This window comes from Micropterus salmoides, unplaced genomic scaffold, assembly GCF_014851395.1.
Source record: "Micropterus salmoides isolate LMB-PRFRI ecotype aquatic unplaced genomic scaffold, ASM1485139v1 Ms_hic_scaffold_22, whole genome shotgun sequence".
NCBI classification, from domain to species: Eukaryota; Metazoa; Chordata; class Actinopteri; order Centrarchiformes; family Centrarchidae; genus Micropterus; species Micropterus salmoides.
Window position 1 is genome coordinate 4650947 of NW_024041373.1, and position 25171 is coordinate 4676117.

The window sequence follows — 25171 nt, forward strand, 5'->3', positions numbered from 1 at the left end:
AAGAGAGAGGGGGAGGGAGGCAGCCTACACAATATACACACAGAGGTACAGACAGTAAAGGTGATGTTGCTATAGACTGAATGAAAAATGGTACAGATATTTATAGTAGTGTTAATGATAACAATCGTGATGTTAATGATTATAATAACAATAATAACAATAGGACTAGTAACAATAGTCGTTGCAGCAGAGGGTGTCGAGCAGGAACACGGGGGCAGCAGGTGACCCGCAGCCACAGATCCAGACTCCACAGCTCCAGAGCCAGAAAACCTGCAGGAAGTGATAGGAGGAGAGAGGAGAGGGACGAGAAAGCACAAGACTACTGGAAAGGGGAGAAGTTGAGTTAGTAACATGCAATAATGGGATGAGGTTGCCCCAGAACAAAAAAATTCAGTTTTATCTGAGTTTATCATTAGAAAATTACAGGTCATCCAGGTTTTAACATCCTGAAGGCACATTTGAAGTTTAGCTAACTGATGAGTTTCATCTGGCTTGATCGATTCAAAATTCAGGACAGGCCACGGACCCGCCACCGCCTGTATCCATGATCTGATCTGCCATATGGTTTATAGGGAAGCATACACTTTTAGAAAAGTTTAGTTTATAACCTGGAAAGACCCCGTAGTCGAAATATTGTGAGCATATTTTATTTGTGACTACAGCTGCCTTTGGTTGATGATAAAGCAGGCGAATCCAGGAAGTGAATTTTGGACCGAATCCAAATTTGTCTAACACAGCAAATACAACTCTATGAAATGCTTTCTCTGCGTCCAGAGAGATAATCACTTCAGGACTACCCTCCGACGCAGAGGAATGTACAACATTAAGAAGTTTTCGAATATTAATGAAAGAGTGACGTCTCTTAATGAAGCCCGTCTGGTCTTGTGAGATAACTTCTGGAATTAGATGCTCTATTCTAGAGGCCAATACTTGAGATAAAAGTTTAACATCCACATTTAATAAGGAAATCTGTCTAAGAACTACAATCCAGGGGGTCTTTATCTGGCTTCAGGAGAACTGTGATATGGGCCTATGTAAGATGGCAAAGTTGACTTTTCGAGAGAGTTATTGAACATACTGAGAAGTAAGGGAGACAGTTTTGAAAAGAATTTTTTATAGAACTCAACGGGAAATCCGTCTGGTAGTCAAAATTATTTCTTTTTTTCTTTTATTGCCAGAAACTACAGAAGAAGGAGGAGGTAGCATGATGGGGCCATCACTGGCATCTTTGTAGAGGAGGATAAAAAGTAGAAGTAGTAGGAAAGCAACACAGAAAATAAACCAAAAACAATAGAACATGTCTTAGATTATATTTTATATTTCCCCTTACATGCCTTGTTGTTTGTGTAAATACAGAGGAAGAATGGGAGAACAGCACATAACTCCTTGTTATTGTGTCATTAGAGCATGGGAGAACAGTGGATACTTTAATACAGCCCACAACCCTAATATTACTGTGTAACTACAGGATAACAAGTAGTTCATGATTTTTTACAACTCTCTGCTTACCTTATTAGTCTTGTGTAATGTGTGTTAATAATGAAAATAAATACTAGGTTCTTCTGTACCCCATTAAACATTTAAGAATAGCTATGTTTGCTCTGTTGATCTTAACTGTGGACTGTTCATTCATTGTAGACATTGACAGTGAAATTCAGGATGTAGCTGTTCACAAATACTGTACGTATACAGCCTAAGGAACAATCCTTGTCTTATAGCAGACTTAGACCATTGAACTGGTCACCTTAGCCATCATCGCAACAATTTCCCCCACGAGACATTTGACAGGAGCCGCCACTGGCTAGCTGGCTTGGGAACCGGAGGTGGGGTGCTTGAGTCAAGTGACTTGAGTCAGACTTGAGTTGCAAATTTGAAGACTTGAGACTTGCTTCACTAAAACTGATAAAATCCTCGACTTGACTTTGACTTGGTATTCATAAGTTGAGACTTGACTTAGACTTGAGACAGAGGTCCTAATGACTAGGGCTGTCGCGATAACCGCAAAATTGAAATATTGCGCTATTGGTCAAGCCTACTGCGGAGGATGGCAATCACCGCAACAACCGCAGTGTTCATACTGTACACTTCAGGGCGTGTTAAATTAATAAATGAGTGCTTCAAAAGTTTCACAACCGTAACGAGCTCTGTAACGGTTCAAGGATGGATCGCCATGGGCCGTACGTGACCCGACTACAAACTCTGAAGCTGTAAGTGTTGCCGTGTTGTTTTACTGTTTATTTTAAAGGTTAGCTAACTTGGCATTAGCATATTGCGCAGCTAATGTAGCTAGCAGGCTGAGCGATGTTGGACTAATGTTGTGCGGAGCGTAGTGTGTCGGAAGCCTGCAGCTGTTTTTCATGTTGCTTTCTGTGGAAATTTAGTTGTAACGTTACTACAGCGCAGTGTTTAGTTGTGGACAGCCATTCTGCTCCCTGTGTGCTCGTGTTGTATGTATGTAAATTGACTTGATAGACATGCCCTGAAGGTATTGATATAGCTACGTCTGAAAAAGACATGGTTAAACTACAAAAAGGAGTTTGCTTGGCAATGTTGTTGACTAGCACGCAGCAGCTAGCTTGCTCAGACCGTAAAGCTGCTGTTGGCGGCTCGTGCAGTGAGGTGATAGATACAGACACCCTTACTCTGTATGGCACCAAATTACTTCATTGATGAAAAATGCAATAATACCGCATGCCGCGCTGTTGAGCCCCAACATATTGCCGCCCTACTGATGACAGCTTTCGTTGTGTGTCCATAACTGCTATGTTAAGTTTATACTCATATGATACACCGTTAAAATCCTTGTTTTTTGACCACTGCAAATCATTTCAAGATAACATTACAATCACAACAGTGGGTACTAGGGCTGTCCCCAATTAAGGATTTACATAGTCGAATCAGAATAGTCAAGTCCTGCCTATAGTCAACTGATAGTCGAATCATGTGTGTTTTTGTGCACGGCGATTGCGAGCCGAAACTAAACTGAGGCTTATTGTTGAGATCTCTCTCTCTCTCTGCCTCTCGCCATTCACAGGTCTTGTGCAGATTTTTTGCCGTGCTGCCGACAACTACATGCACGTCCTCGCAGGTCTATTTCAAGTAGCGGGAAGCATCGAATCTTCGACTATTTGGGGTCAGCCTTACTGGGTACAATCTGTGCCTCTGTCATACCACAACCAGTACAATCAAAATTGATGCGACTCACATTTGAAGCCTCATAGTAACTCATAGTAGATCGATTCAATTTCAACAAAAATGGTCTTGTTACGTTGTCAAAGGTCCAGATGATCCAATCCAGTAAAATCATTTAGTCCAAAACACATTATTCCATCAATAAATCCCCAGGGACTGCCGCTGCATCATTCTTATTTGCCGGCAGACGTGGCTAATATGTCATTATAACCATAATAACTTCGATTTGGATGTTAGCGTGAATGCAATATCTTGTATTCAAATTAGCTGCTGAACTCTGGCACCTAATTCAACCCAAAAGGAGCTCACATTTCCCGCTCTGGAGTAAGTGCCAGCCCCTATTATTTCGTGGGTAAGCCGAGCCTATCGCAGCCAATTGTGCCGATGACTGGCACTTCGTGTAGCCAATAAAATTCTGAAAACAATGATAACCAGCTTTAAGTAAGAAGTTCACGATCTACCAGCAATGCAGCAGCAGGCTCTTGCTGCCAGGGGGCGGTGCTGTTGAAAAAAATATGCTAAGACAGACACAAAATCCTGTGTTAAACTTGAGACTTGCTTGTGACTAGGACATGTATGACTTACTCCTACCTCTGTTGGGAACCATCTGGCACCCGGGCTCTCCGGCGCCACCACTACCACGGACAGATGCTGCATCCTGATTTCGTCACAAGGAGGGAAGCATTTACAGGAGTCCGGGAAGCCAGATGGGGTGGGCTAAAGCATCACCCCGTCCATCCTGGGATGGGGCGGGACCTCAATGAACAAAGAATGGCGGTCTGCACAGGTCACGATGGACAGAGCCATCCTGTTCAGAGCTGGGGATCTAATGAGATAAGTCACCACAGCGGTGTTGTTAGACCAAACCATGGCGCGTTTGTCTGTCAGCTGTGGGCTAAAATGGTGTGATGTGGTGGGGAGAGCTTGACTATGTGCCCCTCATGCTGGCCTGATAGAGGGTCCCGCCCCAACTGGCCAAAGAGACATCTGTGAAGACCTGGAAATAATGAGGGATGTATTGCAGCTGCAGCCGTCACGGAGGTGGTCGGTTGAGTACCAGAAAGCCACATCCCTGTTTATCCCGGCTTGGGTGCAGCCACCACTGCAGGTTCCGCATGTGCGCCTACTGCTTGTTTGACTTTCTTTGTAGATTAGTCATGGAATGGAAAGCCTTGCATATTTTCCTTTTGCATCAAGCAACAAAACAATTTTAGCATGATCTGGTTTGAGTTTGATTTGCGCAGATCATGTTTTACTTGAAACTCTTTCACTCGCTCTGATGCTGTGAATTTCTCTTCTGTTAATACTTTTTCGTTCTCCTTTATTCAGCCATTCTCTGGTCACTGCTAGCCCTGAGACACACATTAAGACCTTTCCATTTTTGCATACCTTTATGTATAGCCTTAGTTGACTTTTTTTTTTTACAGTATCATCAAGTTTCAACATTCTCAGCACAACCCAATAAAGACTTCTATATGCAATAATATATGATCCAAGAATTTGTTATTTTATTGAAGACAGCACTGCAAACCATAATAAAGAGAGAAAAACTCAACCTGTGAAGTTGCACACATTTGTTTGGATTGTGTTGAAAGTGATTTAAAGCTTCTAGCTTCTTGTGTTTAATGAGTTATGCCCATTTTTTTAACGGTGTTCATGGGTGTTTTTGGCCAGGATTTGTCATTGTTTTCCTGCCCGTGCATATCTCTGAACATGATATGCATTATGACAGTTTCTGCCCACAATGCACCAGAATGGGATATTCTTCTTCCTGGTCATGGAGGGGATATTTGTGGTTGGTGCCTGCCTCCTACTTCCACTCTGTGGGTAGTGCGGTGCATCACCATCCACACTACAAAACAAAGAAATAAAACTACACTTTCACTGGATGATAATAATAATCACATACTCAAAATACTCAAAGCCTTGTTCAAAACACACACACTTGGCCCCAATGGCCTAACCCTCCTTCTCCCATCAAAACACATCTCTCCCAGAGTCTTTGTTCGTCCACCTAAAGGCAGACTCCTGGAGGGATTAAAATGACTAAAATAATAATACATTTATTTATATACTATATAAGGAGGATACTATATATTATAAAAATTATGCTGCTATCTTTTGGTGTCTGGTTCTGCTGTCTGTTACCATAGTTGAAGTTTTACCCATGGGCTAGGCTCAGCTCCTCCAGACACAACAATTGCAAAGGCTGCGATTACACTCTGGGATGACACCCGAGAGCAAAGCAGTATGCAGAGGAAGCATCATATATATATATATATATATACACACTCACCTAAAGGATTATTAGGAACCCCATACTAATACTGTGTTTGACCCCCTTTCGCCTTCAGAACTGCCTTAATTCTACGTGGCATTGATTCAACAAGGTGCTGAAAGCATTCTTTAGAAATGTTGGCCCATATTGATGGATAGCATCTTGCAGTTGATGGAGATTTGTGGGATACACATCCAGGGCACGAAGCTCCCGTTCCACCACATCCCAAAGATGCTCTATTGGGTTGAGATCTGGTGACTGTGGGGGCCATTTTAGTACAGTGAACTCATTGTCATGTTCAAGAAACCAATTTGAAATGATTCGAGCTTTGTGACATGGTGCATTATCCTGCTGGAAGTAGCCATCAGAGGACGGGTACATGGTGGCCATAAAGGGATGGACATGGTCAGAAACAATGCTCAGGTAGGCCGTGGCATTTAAACCATGCCCAATTGGCACTAAGGGGCCTAAAGTGTGCCAAGAAAACATCCCCCACACCATTACACCACCACCAGCCTGCACAGTGGTAACAAGGCATGATGGATCCATGTTCTCATTCTGTTTACGCCAAATTCTGACTCTACCATCTGGATGTCTCAACAGAAATCGAGACTCATCAGACCAGGCGACATTTTTCCAGTCTTCAACTGTCCAATTTTGGTGAGCTCTTGCAAATTGTAGCCTCTTTTTCCTATTTGTAGTGGAGATGAGTGGTACCCGGTGGGGTCTTCTGCTGTTGTAGCCCATCCGCCTCAAGGTTGTGCGTGTTGTGGCTTCACAAATGCTTTGCTGCATACCTCGGTTGTAACGAGTGGTTATTTCAGTCAAAGTTGCTCTTCTATCAGCTTGAATCGGTCGGCCCATTCTCCTCTGACCTCAACCCAGGGACGTGCACAGACATTTTGGTGGGCAGGGGCTCAAGTGGGGAAAAAAAGGGCATTTTTATATATTATATATTAGCAACATTTTTACTCTTCTACAAAATAATCAGTTCACACAGCGACCACGGTCTTCTTTAGTATTCACTAGGTTTATCACAGGAGCAGGCGACAGCAAAGCAAACTGTTATTTAAATACTTTTTGTTTCACAAGCAAGATGCCAAATGAGTAAAGATAACCTTCAGCTTCACACAGCCAAGCAACAGAATACTGAATTGCCTGAATACATTAATGTATTGATCAAATACTTTATTATTGTTTCTATTATTACATTTACCATACACGCACGACTTAGTTTCTCATTTGAGGGAGGGCTGACTGTATCATGTAAGGATCTATCAGCATACAACAAACTAACAGAATGGAGAGTTATTAGATGAGGAGCCGACCATCAAAACTATGAAGTTACTCTTTAAGGCACTTTTTCATGGAGTGGTCAATTTTGAGAATTTGGTCTATTTTGCTTCTGTCTTCTTTTACTCTAATAAGCCTAATACCCTCGGTCTATTTACATCTGTAGATTTATTCTGTATTAATCAAAACAAGCTAATCTGCATATTTACAAAGTGCCTTTCAGAGGAACCAACTCTTGATCTAAGTCATTAACTGGGGAAGTTCTATGGTTATATGCTTTATTTTTTATTTTTATTTTTATCCCATTCACCTGCAGTGAATTGTCAAATGTGTGCCAATAGGCGTATTTTAATTAATTTGCATATCAATGTGGCGATTGTAATGACGTCATTAGACACAAATGTTACTGTGTTCACCTGTAGTGTCTCCATCAGTACATTAGGTTGTATGGCCATAAGATATTGCCTTAGCTAAACTTCAGCTAACTTATTACATTAGCTCAGCTCATGAGTCATGCGTTAGCAAGACATCGGCCTATATTGTCTCCTGTTTAATTAGCGGTAAACTCGATTAGTATTTTGTTCATCGCCACTCACCTCCACACAAGCCAAGAAAAACACTGCTGGGGGAGAAACTGGAGGGGCTGCTGTCTGTCTGTGAGCTGCGCTCTGGTTGCGCGTTGAGATGCGGAGCCAGAGAGAGAGGGAGCATCGGAACTCCAAAGTCTCATCTTCCGACCTGATAGCCTATTTAGATTTTTTTCCCCAATAAATATATTTCTTTGACAGGGAATCTGTTGCAAACAGGAATAAATATACTGTATATTCTTTTATTAAAAAAAAACAAAAAAAACAAAAGCATCCCAGAAAAAAGGGCACTTTCTCTTGAAGAAGAAAAAGGGCAGGTGCTGAAAGGGCTATGTGTGCAGTGCCTGCACCTACCTCATTAATAACACTCATACAACATGACAATGGCGGAGATATTGCTAGAAATTCAGCGCTTCCTTAGAACTTAAAACTCTTGTTTCTAACATATCAAACCCGCGTGATAAAAATAACCCTGTTTCAACAATTCACTACCACATCAGAGCCTATAAGCCCTGTCTCCGAAACCATAACAGCATGACCCCACAAAAATATCTTCGATAACAGTAATTAGATTTATTTGGCATCCTTCAAAAACGTGCTCACTCTAGTTATTGGAAATTAATTGTTGCTTACTAATGACATTAATGGAAACAGGTCTGATTGATTTATTTATTTATTTATTCACAACTGAAGCATTCAAGTTAAAACAATATAAAAACACTGAAATCACCAGCCAAGTGTTACTGACACACAGTGCAGGTGGAGTGAACCATTTCATCCGTCTGTAGCCCTGAGTTTCTGTCGTAGCGGTTGTTGTAATGGCTTTGATTCTGATTGTTTGAATCGGAGTGTGTTTACGTGCTTTTACCTTGCTGGTTCAGGTCTGACGTGGACAGCTGACTTTAACGGCACCCGATATTCTACACAGTTTGCAGATTGACGTCTTTCAAGCAACATCATCTTTTCAAAGCCAGACCCCCTCCATGTCAGTGAGGTTGATCCACGTCTCGCAATTCAATCTAACGATGTAGACTGCGAAGCTGCAGGTGTCTGTTTTATCTCCTGGTGCTGTTTGGTCACTCATTTTTAACTTCAGTCATGGATTTTCTCTTGAAGTTCTTACTCTAGCACATAACAATTAAGATTTTATCGTAGATGATACATATTGCACACTCCTAGTTCACATACGTGTTTTGTACGATATGCTGTTGTTGGCTGTGGAGGGCTGGGCAGTTCTTTCATTGCTGCTGGTTGTTTCTCAGTCATTGTGTTTTTAGAACTTCTAAAAAATTGTTAATAACCCTAACCCTGCAGAAATGTTTCACATTATTATAAAAATAAAAAGGCAAGGTGGAAATAATTAATGAATGAAAACAGTATTTCTATCAAAAAGAGAGACTAGGGTAGAAGAGTATGACATGACTGTGGTTGTACTGATGGAAATGGAGATCACTTGTGATTTTAAGTTAAATACTTTATATCTGTTTGTCAATTACCTGGCAGAAACTACATCACAAATCATTATCAACGTATTACCTAAACCTACTACCATGTAAGCCTGGTGGCAAATAGAGATGTATGGATTGATTTTGTTTCTGTTTTTACCCCCAGAATTTTATTTTTGTCAGAGGAAAATACTCTGAAATGGCATGCAGATGTTCACAGGACAATTAAACTCTGGATTAAAGCCACTGATTAGAGTGCAGTGCAACTCATCAAGGCTGTGTGAATCACCCCTCCTATTCAGTGGAAGAACCCACAAGACTGTTCAGTTTTCAGTTCAAAACTAGCTCGTACACAGGATAGAAATTGCTATGCCTGTCAGAAACACTCCTGATCGTTCATCTTGGATCTGTATTGGTGCTCAGCCCTTTACGCTTTTGCAAATTATATTCACCATTTCCTTATTAACTGCAACTCATTGCCTGAGCCTTTATGAATTATGGACTAATTTGAGGGCCTGTGCCATAATTACTGCCATTTCATTGGCTGACCAGAAGTGTAGCTGAAATGTCATTAAACGTGTGGCCATACCTCAGGCTTTCATTTTTCCCCTCATAAAGCCAGCCGTTCATTCTCCTCATCCTCCCTCCCCACTGTGTTATTATGGCAGCCCCTGGGTTTCATTAGATCAGTGCTGAGATGACAATCTCCACATTCCTTTATAACACCACTCACACCGCAATTGCTTATTAAAGCCAGGGGTACAGTTAAGGGATCATGTGATCGACTTGGAGGTGTGCCTAAGTGGGCTTCATTTGAGAATGTAGCATGTGGCCCCATCTTATACCTAGTGATGGAGTCAGGAGTTGTGGATCCACAGTGGGGTAAACATTTTCGTTTAAATTATTTGTCGGACATGACTCAGCAAAGTGTAACAGAATGAGATTTCATGAATGATGAGTTTTCCACACATCCTGACAATGTTTCACAAATAAAGCCTTGTTGAGAAATTAAGGGGGGGGGGGTCAAGGAAGGTTAAATCAAGGGCAACGGGATCTGGTTGAAGATATTGAAAGACTTCATTATCAAAATGATGGATACCACTTGGTTCATCAGTACTCCTGACTGATGTAACCACAGTTGTAAGGTCGTTAAAGTTACCTGAGGCCAAGTCTGAACGTCATTGGCAGTGTCACATGAAGGGATGAAAGGATAGCATCATAGGTGGGGGAATAAATGGTGTTGAAGACCTCCACCCCTGTTGAGAGGTGGGTTCTCTACTCTGGTGTACATGGCCTCTTTTACTCCTCTTCCAAACCATACGTCCTCCCTATCCATTTTATGAACATTGTTATCCTGGAAAAAGTTTCCCTTATGCATTAAATGTAAGTAAACTGCAGAGTCTTGACCTGAGGAGTTGGCCCTTCTGTGTTGAGCCATGCATTTGTGTAGTAGTTGTTTAGTTTCCCCAATATACAGGTCTGTGTATACCTCACAGCATTGGACAGCGTACATTAGATTGTTTTCTTGTGTTTGGGTGTGCGGTCTTTAGGCTGGACCAATATCTGTTCTACATTGTTACTGGGTTTAAAAAACAGGGATGTGGCGTTTGCTGAAAATCCTCCTGAGTTTCTCTGATACTCCAGACTTGTTTAGTATTGGTGTTCTTCCTGGATCTTGTGGCTGTTTTCACAAAGGTCCTGTTTGGATTTCCACAAGCTTAACAGTGTTTCCCACACCAGCTATATGTGCTAGCCTCGAAAACCCAGCTGTATTCTAACATTAACTTAGCTGTCCTTACTAGCTAGGCTCCTTACATGCTTACTAATAAGTTTTTAAAGCTTGGTCTCTGACATTCACAGCAGAGAGAGAGAGAGAAAATATCTGTCCACAGCAGCGTTTTAGCTGCGTATCAGAGCTGATCTCTGTCTAAATTAAAACGAGTGAAAACGCACATCTAGTGGCTGTTCACGTACACTGGGCATACGCGTGCCAGTGTAAACTATTCCGTAGTTACAGAAGATTTGGCGAAAGAATAAAGTAATGCAGAGGAAGCATCTCAGCAGGGTTTTTTGCATGGACCAATAACGAGCTGGGACTGTTACTGAATTTTAATTTTCAGGCATATCTGTGCAGTTATATGGTTTGCCCCTGTTTAGATGACATTGTTTTCAAGTGGTCTTGAATTGAACTAAATGAATATTCACTGTAAAGTGACTTAACGCTACCAAACTTGTATAGTGTAAACTCACTCTTCTAAACATTGTTCTTCCAGAGGCAGGCTCTCTGCTGGAGTCCCTGATGGAGGGGGACTTTGAGGCGGTTCTGCTGAGCCCCCAGGTGTTAGATCTGCTCACTGGAGATGGCAGCTGCAACGAGGGGGAGGACATCGAGGCCTACTTGGAGAGACGGGTCCTGCTGTACCTGACTTGTGGCACGAACCATAGCCAGACCAACAGGTAATACAGCATGGAAGGACACCAGCCATCAAATCAACTAGATCATTCCCCAAATCTGTTTCTGGCTGTCAAGCATCTTACAAATGTATACTGTTGTAACTTAACCATCCAAGGTTTTGAGCTATTTTGACGGTAATCTTTTACACTGCGGAGCCATGTGCTTTTGAGTCAGTCCCAGAGGGATATAGCAAATTTTGCAAACGTTAAATCACCATGATGATCTGTCAAGATGAATCTTAATTCTTATTTCTGATTGTAATATTCTTTAAAGTATACCAGCCCCAAAAAATAATGTTATAATAGTCACATCTGCATATGTTAAAGCGTGAAAAGTATTTTTCCTGGTGCAGTTCAGTGGCAGTGTTCACTGTGTGGGATTGTGAAGAAACATAACATAGAAACATAACGTAGCACTTTCCTCAATGTAATGAGCTAAATATGCCTTTATGTCACTAAACCAAACATGTCAATTCTTGCATTATAAAAACTGGCCTGGGCATCACATAATTGCATATATATTTTCCAAGGGCTACGTTTAGGTCCAACTGAAATTAAATTGCATGTTTTTGTTCTACAGCATAAATCTCTCTAAAAGTTATCTCCTGCCTTATTCAGTTTAGTGTCTCCTTGAATCCAATCTGTGTTTTAAATTTTTTGTTCAATATTAAGATAATTGGAGACACTTCCAAAGCAGTTGTAAAATATCAGTATCAACATTTTTGCTAATTTGCGGTTAGTGTAAAGAACTAAATAGAAATTTGCTTTGCAGTTGTCCATTTCGTGCCCAAGTCTTCTTAAAAAACAGGCTACGTTGGCTGGAGCATGTTGCCTCAGGTACCAAACAATGGACTGTGATCCATATTCCATAAAACACTGCACAGTGGTTTATGATATTATAAGGAAGGATTCTAGGATAGGAAAGTTATCCTACCAGAAATGTGCGCCTGCATAGATGTGATTATGCAACGGTTATATTTTTAATACCACTGCTAACAAAACAGCGTCTATCCTTTGCTTGTAAGCTACACTTACTTTAAGCCATCAACTTACTTGCACAAATAACAAGGACATCCACAGACATGCTGAGACACTTGGAGAGTAAAGGAACATCTCTTGTGTTTCTGGAAACATGAAAAAAAAATTATTAAAGAACTTTAAATTAAAAAAACCACATTGACCTGATTTTCAAGTGGTAACTAATTGTGATTTCAGTAATATACTGTTAATAAAAATAACAATAAATAGGTAAATAAGAGTGTATAATTGTAAGCTGCTGAAGAGAGCCCGCTAATTAAAATCTCCGCATAGACCTGATGGGTTTTGGGCAGGGAGTAGTTGAGTGTAGCACAAAGCTGTTCTCAAGAGTGTTTGTTCATTCTCTTTTCACCACCTCTATTCTTTTTGTCATGAATTATTAATTCTTAATAAGGACAGCTTAACATCTCCTTTGTCGCTCTCAGGGGAGAATTGTTCGTGAGTAAATTGAAAAAAATGAATTAAATGTTGAATGCAGCACGTACTCCTCCTCTCCCCTCATCACGACTGGTACTTTTTCTTCTCCTCTATCACCATCCATCATTTTCTCTGCTTAATAGAAAGGCAGGAAAGCATGTCGCTGGTCGTTGCCTGTTTTTAAAACCCTCTAATTGCCCGGAGAGTGAGGTGGCAGCTTGCTAAGACTGTAAATGCCATAGGATGTTTTCCTGTGTTCCGAAAACCTTAAAGTATCTTCAGATATCATCTCTTCTCCCAAGTCTTGCTGTCCACTAATCTAGTGTCTTGTCTCTCCTGCTGCAGGGAGCTGGCAGTGATGGCCTTAGCCGTCTCTTGCCTCCACATGTTTTCCCAGAGTAACTGGACTGGTCCTCCGGTCTCCATCCAAATCTCAGACCTGCTGCCCCCGGCCCTGCTCTCCTCTCAGGTATGATACCATCTCATCACTCTCTCTTGCTTTTGTGTCATGTATCAGCCTGTGTCCAGACTGATTTTATATTAGCTAGCTACTTTTGAGAAGTGTTGTTGATGGATGCCTTTTTTTCAGGCCAAATTTACTGTAATAGCATTGTTACTGACTGACTGAAAAAACATTAGACCTGTAACTTAACTGTAACTTTAAGACAATTATATTCTGCCATATTTACTCTGGGAGTATTGACTGAAAGAATATAATGAATCAGTGAGTGGATATATACTCAAGTGCTCCAAAAATGTTTCTAGTTGCACTTACAATCCATTATGAACATCAACTTTAGTGAAATGTGATTTGCACCACTGATCAATAACAAACCATGACTTCTACAATTCTGCCTAATGAGTAAATGTAATGTAAAATGTAGTCCGAAACAGAGGAGGCTATCCTAGCAGCTGTGTTACATCATCCACTTTTATAAAGTCTTTCTCTGCAGGTGTATAAACTGGTATAAACAAAAGAGCTCTCTAGTTTGCAAGCCAGCTAGCGAGGAGAGCTTTTGTGACTAGCATTGGCAAGTTACCCACTGGCTTTTGTATTTCCCAATAACAAAATATAGCACAATACATGTTGCATTCACCTTATTCACACACACACATGTGCCCGACTGCACATCCGAAAGGAAATAATCATCACATACACTGATTGCACAGCCTTCAGGGGCTGGGGTTCAGTATCTTGCCCAAGGACATATCAACCACTATAAGTACAGTGTTGATCTTTTTTCTTGACTTTTGCCTTCAGCTGCTGTAGTAAGCCAGCTAGTTCAGTAAAGCCTAGTTCACACTACACGATTTTAAGCCCGATTTGCCGCTCGTCGAGCTTAGCTAACGTTGCCGGTTGCCAGTTGTTATGTGTGAATTACACAACGACGCATCAAAACGGCTCCCCGACACATTTCTGACACATCGCTGACGTCTGCCAGATATCTAGCATGCCAAATATCTGGAGGAGTCGGCCGACTTGACATCCACATCCAGCCAATGAGAGCAGGCAGCTACTTTTTTTTTTTTTTACAGCAAAACACTTTTTACTCACCTCCAGCTCTCTCTGTAGCGTGTGCTAATCCATTCTGTCACCCAGATTCTTTGTCTTTGTAATTACTATCTTTAACAAATAAACAACAGCTGTTTCATGTGTAGGTCACTTCCTGTTTCACATTTACTTTTAACGTACACATGTAATATGTTTATACTTTCTGTGAATATAATCCAATTAAACTTATTTCCACACTTTGTAGACACCTTATTTTGAAAACCAGACTTTGTCACATGTGTTTCCTCGTGCTAAATTCATCAAGTCCGACACAGTTTGATAAATAATGTTGTACATGGTTCTCGTACGGCGTAACATGAAGACTTCACAGCCTCTCTTCAGGTAGGACTCCTCATACTGCAGCACTTGTCTTTGTAAAGAACTGAGAGGACAAAGTTGCTAGTGCAGTGGATGTGCTAGGAGACAATTCAGCAGAACAGCGTCTACAAACAACGATTTTTGCGTCTTTCTCAGACACTTTAAAATGCTTTCTGGTGTGATTCAGCCTCAAGACTAACAAGAATAATACACCCATCAGCTATAACATTATGACCACTGACAGGTGAAGTGAATAACATCTCGTTACAATTGCACCTGTCAGTGTGTGATATATCAGGCAGCAAGTGAACATTTTGTTCTCAAAGTTGATATGCTAGAAGAAAAATGACCAAGCATAAGGGTTGGAGCGACTTTGACAAGGACCAAATTGTGATGGGTAGACGAATGGGTCAGAGCATCTTTAAAACCTCAGCTCTCATGGGTTGTTCCTGGTCTGCAGTGGTCAGTACCTATCAAAAGGGGGTCAAAGAAGGAAAATTAGTGAGCCGTTGAAAAGGGTCAAAGGGTGCCTATGCTGACCCCTGTCCACTGCCGAAAGCACCTACAATGGGCATGTGAGCATCAGAACTGAACCACGGAGCAATGGAAGAAGGTGGTCTGGTCTGATGAATCACGTTTTCTTTTATGTGGATAGCTGGGTGCAATGCGTCGCTTACCTGGGGAACACCAGGATGCACTATAGGAAGAAGGAAACCCGGTGGAGGCAGTATGATACTTTGGGCAATGTTCTGCTGGGAAACCTGGGGACCTGCCATTCACGTGGATGTAACTTTGACACATACCACCTACCTAAGCACCGTTTCATGGAAATGCTATTCCCTGATGGCAGTGGCCTCTTATAGCAGGATTATGCGCCCTGCCACAAAGCAAAAATTGCTAAGGAATAGTTAGAGCAACACAACGTGTTAAAGGTGTTGACTTGGCCTCCAAATTCTCCAGATCTCAACCGAGTCGAGCATCTGAGAGATGTGGGTGGTGATGCCGCAGTGGATTAGACGCATGCCTTTGGCGTGAGAGACCTGGGTTCGAATCCACTGTGAGACACCATTGTGTCCCTGAGCGAGACACTTAACCCCTAGTTGCTCCAGAGGCGTAAGTGGCTTTGGATAAAAGCGTCAGCTAAATTAATAAATGTAAATATGCAAACAAGTACGATCCACGGACGCCCCACCTTGCAACTTACAGGACTTAAAGGATCTTCTGCTAACATCTTGGTGCCAGATACAACAGTACGCCTTCAAGAGGTCTAGTGGAGTCTTGATGGGTCAGGGCTGTTTTAGCAGCAAAAGGGGGACCTTCACAATATTAGGCAGGTGGTCATAATGTTATGGCTGATTGGTGTATATTAGGTCAGCTCCTAACTCACGGCTGAGTACCACAGCATCAACATAAAAATGGAACCTTTAAACCTGTACCAGCACTGGTTGTGGGATTTAACATTTCCTCAACTGTGATCGTTCCATTGACTACGATGTGATTGTATTAATCAATATATTTACCATAGTCCTAATTATAAACAGCATAATATTGTATATTATGTTTAATTATATTTTAAACCAGTGCCAAATATTGAATTATGGTCTTCTCTGAATGTTGTAAAGCTTATTTTATGTTGGTTAATAAAGTGAGCTGAGCCAGAGCACAACCAGAGAGAGCTGACGGGCACTGTGCAAGAAAAGTGTTCAGTTAATGAAGCATCTCTGGGATCCTAATTACCCCCTGGTTGAGGCGCTCTCTGGGCACTATGGTGCTGAGAGAAGAATTGTGCGTTTCACACTGCCATTACCGTAAATCAGATGAGAGGGCCATTTCTTGTATCAAGGTAATCCCTTTGGCATCAATAATTTATCTGCGCTGTCACATCAAGGAGCTTGTGTTGTAAAGCAGGTCGGCCGTACATGCACGACAGCACAGGTGAAAGGGAGGACAAACATGGCAAAGCCGTTGTCAGGTGGATTAATTCATTTAGGGACTGGAGAAAAAGTTAAATGATCACCATAGGGAAGCTAGGGGAAGTGATGATATACCATTTGTACTTTATAGTAACAATGAGAAATGCAAACAAGCAATTCAAGTGTATAACAGTCCTTATATACACATTAGCCTGACATGTAAGTGTGTGCACATGTGTGTTAAAACTTCCAATCCTCATGTATGGGTGTTTTGATAGTGACAGAAAGGAAGAAATTATGAACAGAAGCAGCTGAAATGAGTTTTACTCTCTACGTGTGTAGCCTCACAATTAGGGACAGGATGCCCCCTGGACGCCTCTGTGAGCAGGTATGCTTGGCACAGTCAGCTGAGCAGAGAACCTGGGTCAGACCCAGAACACGCTGGAGAGATTATTATATCCATCTGGCCTGGGAATACCTTATAATCCTCAAGTAAGAGCTGGAGGTTGTGGATGGGAAAACAGAACCTGCTCTGAGCTACTGGAAAACATGGCTGCTCTGCTTAATGACTCAGATCTGGATAAACAGCTGACAGTGAATGGATGGATACCTGTAGTGCATTAGTCACTGTATTAATAAGACATGCTAATTTGCCTCTGGGCTGAACTGCTTGAGTGTGCAACAATGTGTATTAATATGCAGCACCCTCCAATACAAAGGAGTAAAGGGAGATTGCGAACACAGGATTGCTCGTGGCAAAACATATTACACAGAGTTACTTTAGTTTACATGGTACAAAAATGTGGTTGAAAATTATTACAGTGATCCATCCCTGGCTGCTCCTCTTCATCCAAACTCAAAGTTATGAGTTAGAGCCAGGCCGCAATATTGGCAGAAATTTCAAAAATCCAGTACAGAAATGCCAAACTAGGTTTGCGGTAATTTAGCAACTGTGCCACCATTACATAGTTTGTCCACCAGAGAGATCTAACAAATTTTACAACTACAAAATGTCCCAATTTGTATGTATCTTTGTTACAATTGGTAAAATACAGGCAATACTCAAAATTAGTCTCTCCATATTTGTTTTGTTTCTTCTGTAAACACATGTGCCTGATAGGAAATGGCAGGACAGGAATCTGTCAGCAGGCTTTATGCAGAGAATTTATGCAGATTTGAGTTCAGTCATCTCTATAATGTCTTTGACCGGCAGCCCCAGATGCTGGTTGAGACTATCCACTCCAGCCTGCTCCTGGATGGGGAGTCTGTGTATAGCCTGGTGGCCAATCCCTTCCTCCTCCTGCTGGCCAGGGTTATTCTCACCAAGTGCTCCCCCAAGATGGACAGCCTACAGGTAAGAATGTCTTTCTGTTACAACCACTTCTTCCTGATGAATTTAGAGTTTTTTTGTAGATTGTTATTGTTAATAGTTACTCAGCCCCTAAAAGAACATTTTAGCATTTACAATGCCTTTTGTATTTGTAACCACAGAGAGTAGGCCAGCCAAGCCCAGCTTGAGGACTGGTGTGTTTTTGTTGCTGTTAGCAGGGCTGTATGAGACCTGCCATGGCTTTATAGTGTATACACAAGGCCTTTCTCAATACAAAGTACTTCAAGTTTGAATTAGCATTCTAAGGATTTTCAAACTTGGCAAGTTGAAAGCAGAACTCTAACCTCCAAAGAATAGGAAGACACAATCAGTATGCAGTTGGGACAACAGCATGATTACACTGTTACACTTTAACACAACTGTACACCTGTTGTTTGGGAGGAAAAAAGGACCCAACTCAAAGGTCCACATGTGTTTCAGAGCTTTCAACCATATCAACCATGAGATCCAGTTAACAGGTAAACCTGCTAACTGGATCTCATGGTTGTCTTTACTGGGATGTGAACTTAAAAATATTAGATAAAATCTAATATCACCACTCAGCCTCTTTTTATTCATTCATATTATTGTCTGGCAAGATCTTTACATATAAATAGTCAAAAATAAAATTGGGTGGGGTTACACACATCTGATGCTGGGTGTGCTCAGAGGTAAAAGGGTAGAACACAGCTTATCTGCTTGCTGTTATGTTACTCTTTAACAAGCAGACAACAAGGGGTCGAGGTAGTTTATTTATCATTATAGAAAACAAGGTTGTACATTGAAGTGAATGTTTGTATTCCCTTTATGTTACACACATTGAACTTCGCAGATAATTAAAAATACATTAGAATTTGGCAACATATAAAATAAAACAATATATTAGGGCTGACCCTGAATAGTCGGAAGATTCCGGAGCCTGATTCGACTGTCAATCTCACAGTCGAAGCTTTGCAGTGAAACAAGGATCACACCATTTTGGCGATATGGGGGTGCTCAACGTCTGATTTTACATAGAACCACCAGTTTTCTCCCAATAAGTTAATATACAGCCTGTTACAAGATACATTTCAACGTTTAATGCTGTAAATAAACATGTAAAAAGAAAAAAAACTTTCAGAAAATGTTTTTAAAGTGCGTGAATAAATCCAAAAGTTTAACCCTAACCCTGGGTCGTCAGTGTGCATGTGTACGTGTAGCCCCAGCTTCACTGGTGTTCTGCTGAGTTGTCCGCACCTTGCGGGACATTTGGATAATTTATACTTGAAATAGACCCGCGAGGAACCGCGACGTGCATGCAGTTGTCGTCAGCATGCCATGCACGCAAAACTCTGCACAAGTCCGGTGAATGACAGGCAAGAGAGAGAAAAAGGGTCAGGAATAAGCCTCAGTTTAGCTAGAAATTTACAGTGTTAGTTGAAGCTCTGCAGCTTCTGAAGATTAAAGCGGAGCTATCGTGTGTTACCCCCCCCCCCCGGCTCACAATCGCAGCAAACAAAAACACACATGATTCGACTGTCAACTATAGGCAGCACTTGACGATTCTGATTTGACTATGTAAATCCTTTGTCGTGGACAGCCCTACAATATACACAGTTATTTATATAGATATATACATGGCCTACACGTATAGTCCGCCTCCTCATCCTGCTGGAGTCTTGCACTCCGTCGACTTGGAACACATTCCACCCATAAAGTTGCTCTTACTGTATAAAGCTTTCTTCTTCTTCTAATCTGTACGGTATGCAAATAACCAAAAGTATATATATACAATAGTAAACTGGCAGTTGTCCTCTGGCCTCTGCTCTCCATAAGTCATAGCCTCTTAAAGAGCATATTAACGCAAAGTCACATAGGGCAGAAAATCATTGTTGCCCTGATGTCAGAGACGTGCTTTGCATCAGCTGTCAGATTCCTGTTCTAACATCACCAGTTTGGATGTGGACACAAGTGCAACGATGCTTTTCTGCTTTAGGTGATTTAGTGTTAATTTTCTCTTTAAATGCTAATGAGTGATTATAGCACTATTCTCCACCAAGCAGTGGGGAGTTGGGACTGGCTGGCTTTAAGTGCTTGTGACCTGACCACCACTCCCTCCAGATGATGATTTTCAACTTCCCCTCCTGTTCCCAACTCTTGTTCATCTATATTCTACCGCCTCTGGCAGCTGCTCACAGCCCATTGCACAACAGTAAATATGGAAGGAGAAGGAGAGGCTCTGCTGCTCAGGAGACTGACATGATGAATATATGTGTGAACATGCTTAGACAGAGCGTGTGTTATATATTGATTTGGTGAGACAGACAATTAAACCTCCATGTAACCACACAGCTGAGTATGGGGTCATCTTGCATTGGAAATGAGGCAGGAGAAATCCTCCCTGACACAAATACGCATTTTACATGGTTCACTTCCAGTCTGTGCTGAACGAGAACAGGATAAAGGGTAAGGGTTTTTGGTAAAAGAGGATCTGTAACACTAACATGGCTGCAAGACATTCATTTGTTTACCCTTCACATTCTGGTCTGATGCAAAAGCAAAGTGAGGTCCAGCATGCTGCACTCTGGATGTTAACCTAAGCATGTACTTTCTGAGCTAAAGGTATGTTGTATTATTAAATCACAGTGAAATAACATCATTTAATATAAATACAACACTGCCATTCAAAAGTGCTATTTATTTATTGACAGCTTTGTGTGTTAATTACCTCACTTTAACACAAAATGAATTGAACCAAAGGACCCTCTGACAATATTTAATATCTGACTGAGAGCTCACAATGACACTGTTGACAGCTCTACATTCAGCTGCGTAAAGTACAGTTAGCCCCACACATGGGCGTAAATTTCACTAAACATAATATTTCTCAAGAGCAATTTTTGGAGGGGACACAAATAATACTGCCAAATTATCATGTATCACAGGATACGTGCAGACAGAGGGAAGTCTTACTAATATTTTTCTGGCTAACAACACAAAGCAATAGTTTAAATATGACTTAGACTCATAGGTTCACCACGCGGTCATAATATCCTAATTATCTTGTGTCCTCTTATGTTTCTTCTGAGACAGAGGAAATCTCTTAATTAGATATTTAACTGCAGAAAGTCAACTAATCTGCCACTTAAAAATCATATTGAGCAAAACCCAACACAATGGTAGATTATGGTATTAGCCTTATATCAGTTCACGCACAAGCGTATCGCCATGCTAGCTGTAGTGAGATGCACCGATTAAATTTTTCTTGACTCATTCCAATTGCTGATTTTTTTAAAGGTCTGACCTGGTGATTCTAATTTTGGCTAGAACTATAATTGACAGCATACACAAACATCTCTTTTAATGGAAAAATATTTTTTTATAAGGATCTCCATCAGCACCAGTATGCTATTCTCACTAGGGTCCATTCAATTGTATGGTCATCATGAAACATTGATTATTAAATAGCAGTTGCATTTTCACTGGGAGGAGCTGTTTTGTATCCACAATCCAACTGAAAATAAATTGCATTTGAATTGATTTTTGTGTTTAATCACAAACCACAGTAATCTGCTCACCTTGCTTTTCCCGTCAGACACACATGTACACACCTACACCTGTCTCTCTCTTTCTCTCTCTCTCTCCCTCTGCCTGTTCTGTCGGCTCTGACTTTATTTGTCAGCAGTTTTTGAAGACAACTCGCGTTTTGTGTTTTTTTCCGTGTGGGGAGAAGGCTTATTGTTCGTTACCGATGGAGACCTCCGTGGTATGAATGACATCGCTACGAATAGCTCTGTTCATTGTTGCTTTAACGTTACCTGGTCAGTGCTTTACAGTATCCATCATTATCTTCTAACGTGATACAAGAACGCGTTTGATTGTCTGACAAACCGTGTCACTTTACCTGTAGCGTCGATGACACATTCCCACATCTCAGCAATCGCTTTGGTGAGTAAAATGTTATTGCAAATAATAGAACAGCTAGAGCTACACAAATCAAACCCAACCAACCGTTTAAGTCCCTCAGAAACATCATATTTTCAAATGGAAATACTCAAAATATAGCAACACACCATTCATAGTCAGTCGTAACATTCTATTCATGGATTTATAGATTAAGTCATTGTAGATTTCCCACCAGTCATGGACGTTATGGAATTTCTTTAAGGAATATTAGGATGTTTTACAATGGGAACGCATTTCCACAACTTTGTAAGAGCATAGTTTTCAGGTAATGAAACCCATTTGTTACGCCCCACCCTTTGGTGGCTACATGGGGCGAACAACACTCTAACACTGACCCCAGACTAAACACAGGTAAACACCTTTAAAACAACCACATCAGTGAGATTTAATAACATAACACAATCAATCAAGAACACCAAAAACACAAGAACATAACACAAAATGCCCCAGCTGAGAGGCAGCAAGACCAGCAGTCCCAAATCAAAAAGCCTCCCTCTGATGCTGTTACAGGAGCTTTTAAAGACCGCCTTCCAAGGCCAGGTGGACCTCCATTCAGTAATTAGCTGGAGCACTCCTGGGGCAAAACTAGAAGAAAGAAAAGGAATATGTTGACCCTGGCTCAAGGGAGGCAACATAGAGGAGTCACAAACGTTTATTCTGATCAAAACAAGGTTTATTGCAAACAAAGTTCAACAGACAAAGAAACAATGGGTGGCTGCTGCTGACGACGCTGCTGCTCCTGGCTGCAGTGTGTGAGAGAGAGTGAATGGAGCTAGACGGGGGCTTTTAAAGGCTGGCCAGCAGATCCAGGGAATTGGGGAAATGAAGGGGAGGAGTTTCCAGGATACCTGCAAAACGGCACAGAGTAGCTTTGGACAGAACACCTCCTGCCATAAGCAGGTGGCTCTAAAGCAAATGTCACGTCTCTCAGCTAAATGTCACATCAGCTAACATACACAAATCTTAACTGACTGCATATACGACCTAGACAGGGCATCGTCCTGGACAATTTCATCAAATGGTGTAATGATTCGTACTTGCAACTCAGTGTCTCAAAGACTAAAGAGATGCTGATCGACTTCCGCCGAAACCCTCCTGTCGTGGCACAGACTTTGATCAATGGCAGAGCCATAGAGACTGTCAATATAGGTACTGGGTACCTTCCTGGATGATAAATTTACTTTTGATGCCAACTCTGATTCCATCTGTCAAAAGGCCAACCAGAGATTGTTTTTCTTGAGGAAGTTGAGGGGTTTTAACATTGAAAGATCGCTTTTGAAAATGTTTTATTAAATCTTTTATTGAGTAAATTTTAACTTTTGCAATGATCTGCTGGTTTGGCAATCTCAGCATGGTTAACAAAAATAGGCTGAGAAAGATTGTTAAACTTTGCCAAACTAGAATGATCTTGACCGTGTTTATCAAGAGAGAGACATTCGGAAGGCAGAGGCCATTTTGACGCTTGACACCCTCTTCTTACAGAGTTTCAATTTCTGCCATCAGGGAGGAGGTACACTTTCCCTAAGGGGGGGCAAATCAAACTGATGGTTGAGATAATTTGTTCCATCAGCTGTTGGGTTTTTAAACAAACTGTAGGCCCTGTTGCACATATACTGTAATACAGGAGTTATGGAAACACTGTGCTCTGTGTCTCATGGTAGCTTTATTGTATGTTGATAACACCTATTATATGTTATATGTTCTTATGTCTTCTATTTATTATTTGGTTTATGATGTGTACTGACTACTGTTGCAAACCAAATTGCCACTTGGTGACAATAAAGGCTATCAAATCAAAATCAAATGTACAAAACATAAAGAGGCATCAGACAGACTGAAACTGTCAGAACTGCTGCCGCTTACTCTTCCCATCACCTTCTTCATGAGTTCTCATTACCTTGGACATATTCTTACTGGTTTCTTATGGGGTTTTTTTATATGTATTTTTTAGCTGCTGCCCTGGTGGACCCTGCGCTATATCAACCTGCACCAGCAAATCCTGGAGGCCTGTTCTCCGCAGCTTCTCATCTTGGCCCATAACAGCATGGACAAAGGTCAGTGAACGCTTGAGGGTGGATTATTTTGACCGATAATGCAATTGTGATATGATTTGCAATACTAGGGGAATGATCATTTTTACAACGTTAATCTCAATTTTTTCAAAACATGTACAAAAAGTTATGGTGTGATTTCTGCGGTGGTCTGTACCAAAGATGTTTTCATAAGTCTGTAGAATATGTTGTGTAGGCCAGGACAAATCTGCAGCACCACAATATATAATTTAGAAAGGTGACACACACGTTTTCCTGGCCAAGCAGCCTCAGGACGGTATAGCTTATGTTAATAATCACTTGACAAGTTTGTTCTGCATTGCACTACAGGACTGGAGATTTCACTAGTTTTTCCACACACAGTAATACTAGTACTGTTATTGCTGTAGAAAGAATTTATCAGTGCGCCCTTTTTACCTAGCTCTGTGTGGACAGAAACTATACTGATGCACTACGGAGTAGTTCATTTCCTGAGCAATATCTTTCCATTAAATATGTTATAAATACAGCATGTTTCCAGCTCATTAAAGTTATATGAAATGAAATGTATTGTTTGGTTGTGTTACTCATCTGTATAGACTTCCTGTCGTAATGAGGCACAGAGCCTTGGATTAGCCCCTTACTTGGGTCATCGATTTTTATTAGATGATAGATCATATACGATTTACATGGATCTTTTGTTTGTAAATTGCTCCTATGGGAGATTTATGAAAAATCATGTTGAGCTGTCATTGTTGGCTCAGTGTTGAGTTTGGAGGGATGGATTTAACCCACAGGCTGCTATTTGATGACTACCATTTCCACAGATCTCATGTGTCCACTGGTGTGTGAAGCATGTTGTAGACATTGGTTTCATACAGTATCTGGGCTCACTCTTCCTGTGATGCTTACCTAAACTGTGGCATTGGGCCTTAATGCACTGAAGAAATGAAATAAGTTCTGAGGCTATTGTTTATTTTCATTAGAAAAATAGTGTGTGATAAACTGGTTTAGATATTTTGTGCCTCAAAATGTGAATTTTGTCCGCTCTTCATAAAGCAAAGCTGCTTTCCTTTCTGTTGTTATCAGAGGACATTTAAATGCTTCATTATTGTTTGTTTTGTGTTACTGGAGTGGATTGTTTAAAGGCTCAGGGTGTGTTTGTTGGAGTGCATTCTTTTGTGTGGTGGTTGACAGAGTGTGAAGGGTGAGCGGTATGTGCAGGCTACAAAACAGCCCAATCCATATTCCAGGGCAGCAGCTGGCCATGCAATCCTTTTACCAGTGGCATGAGGAGAGGTAGGGAGGATGCTGTGAAAAGCATGCAGATCCACCCCTCT

At 41.2% G+C, this 25171-nt stretch overlaps 1 protein-coding gene across 1 annotated transcript in view; it reads left to right on the forward strand.

Annotated features, from left to right (window-relative positions):
• The window catches only part of ttc27 (tetratricopeptide repeat domain 27), a 98246-nt gene that overhangs the window by 1960 nt on the left and 71115 nt on the right, over window positions 1–25171 (forward strand). Inside the window, 4 exon segments of the mRNA XM_038737733.1 lie at window positions 11069–11252; window positions 13050–13173; window positions 17701–17841; window positions 23753–23855. Of these exon segments, the coding sequence (XP_038593661.1) occupies window positions 11069–11252; window positions 13050–13173; window positions 17701–17841; window positions 23753–23855 (552 nt within the window).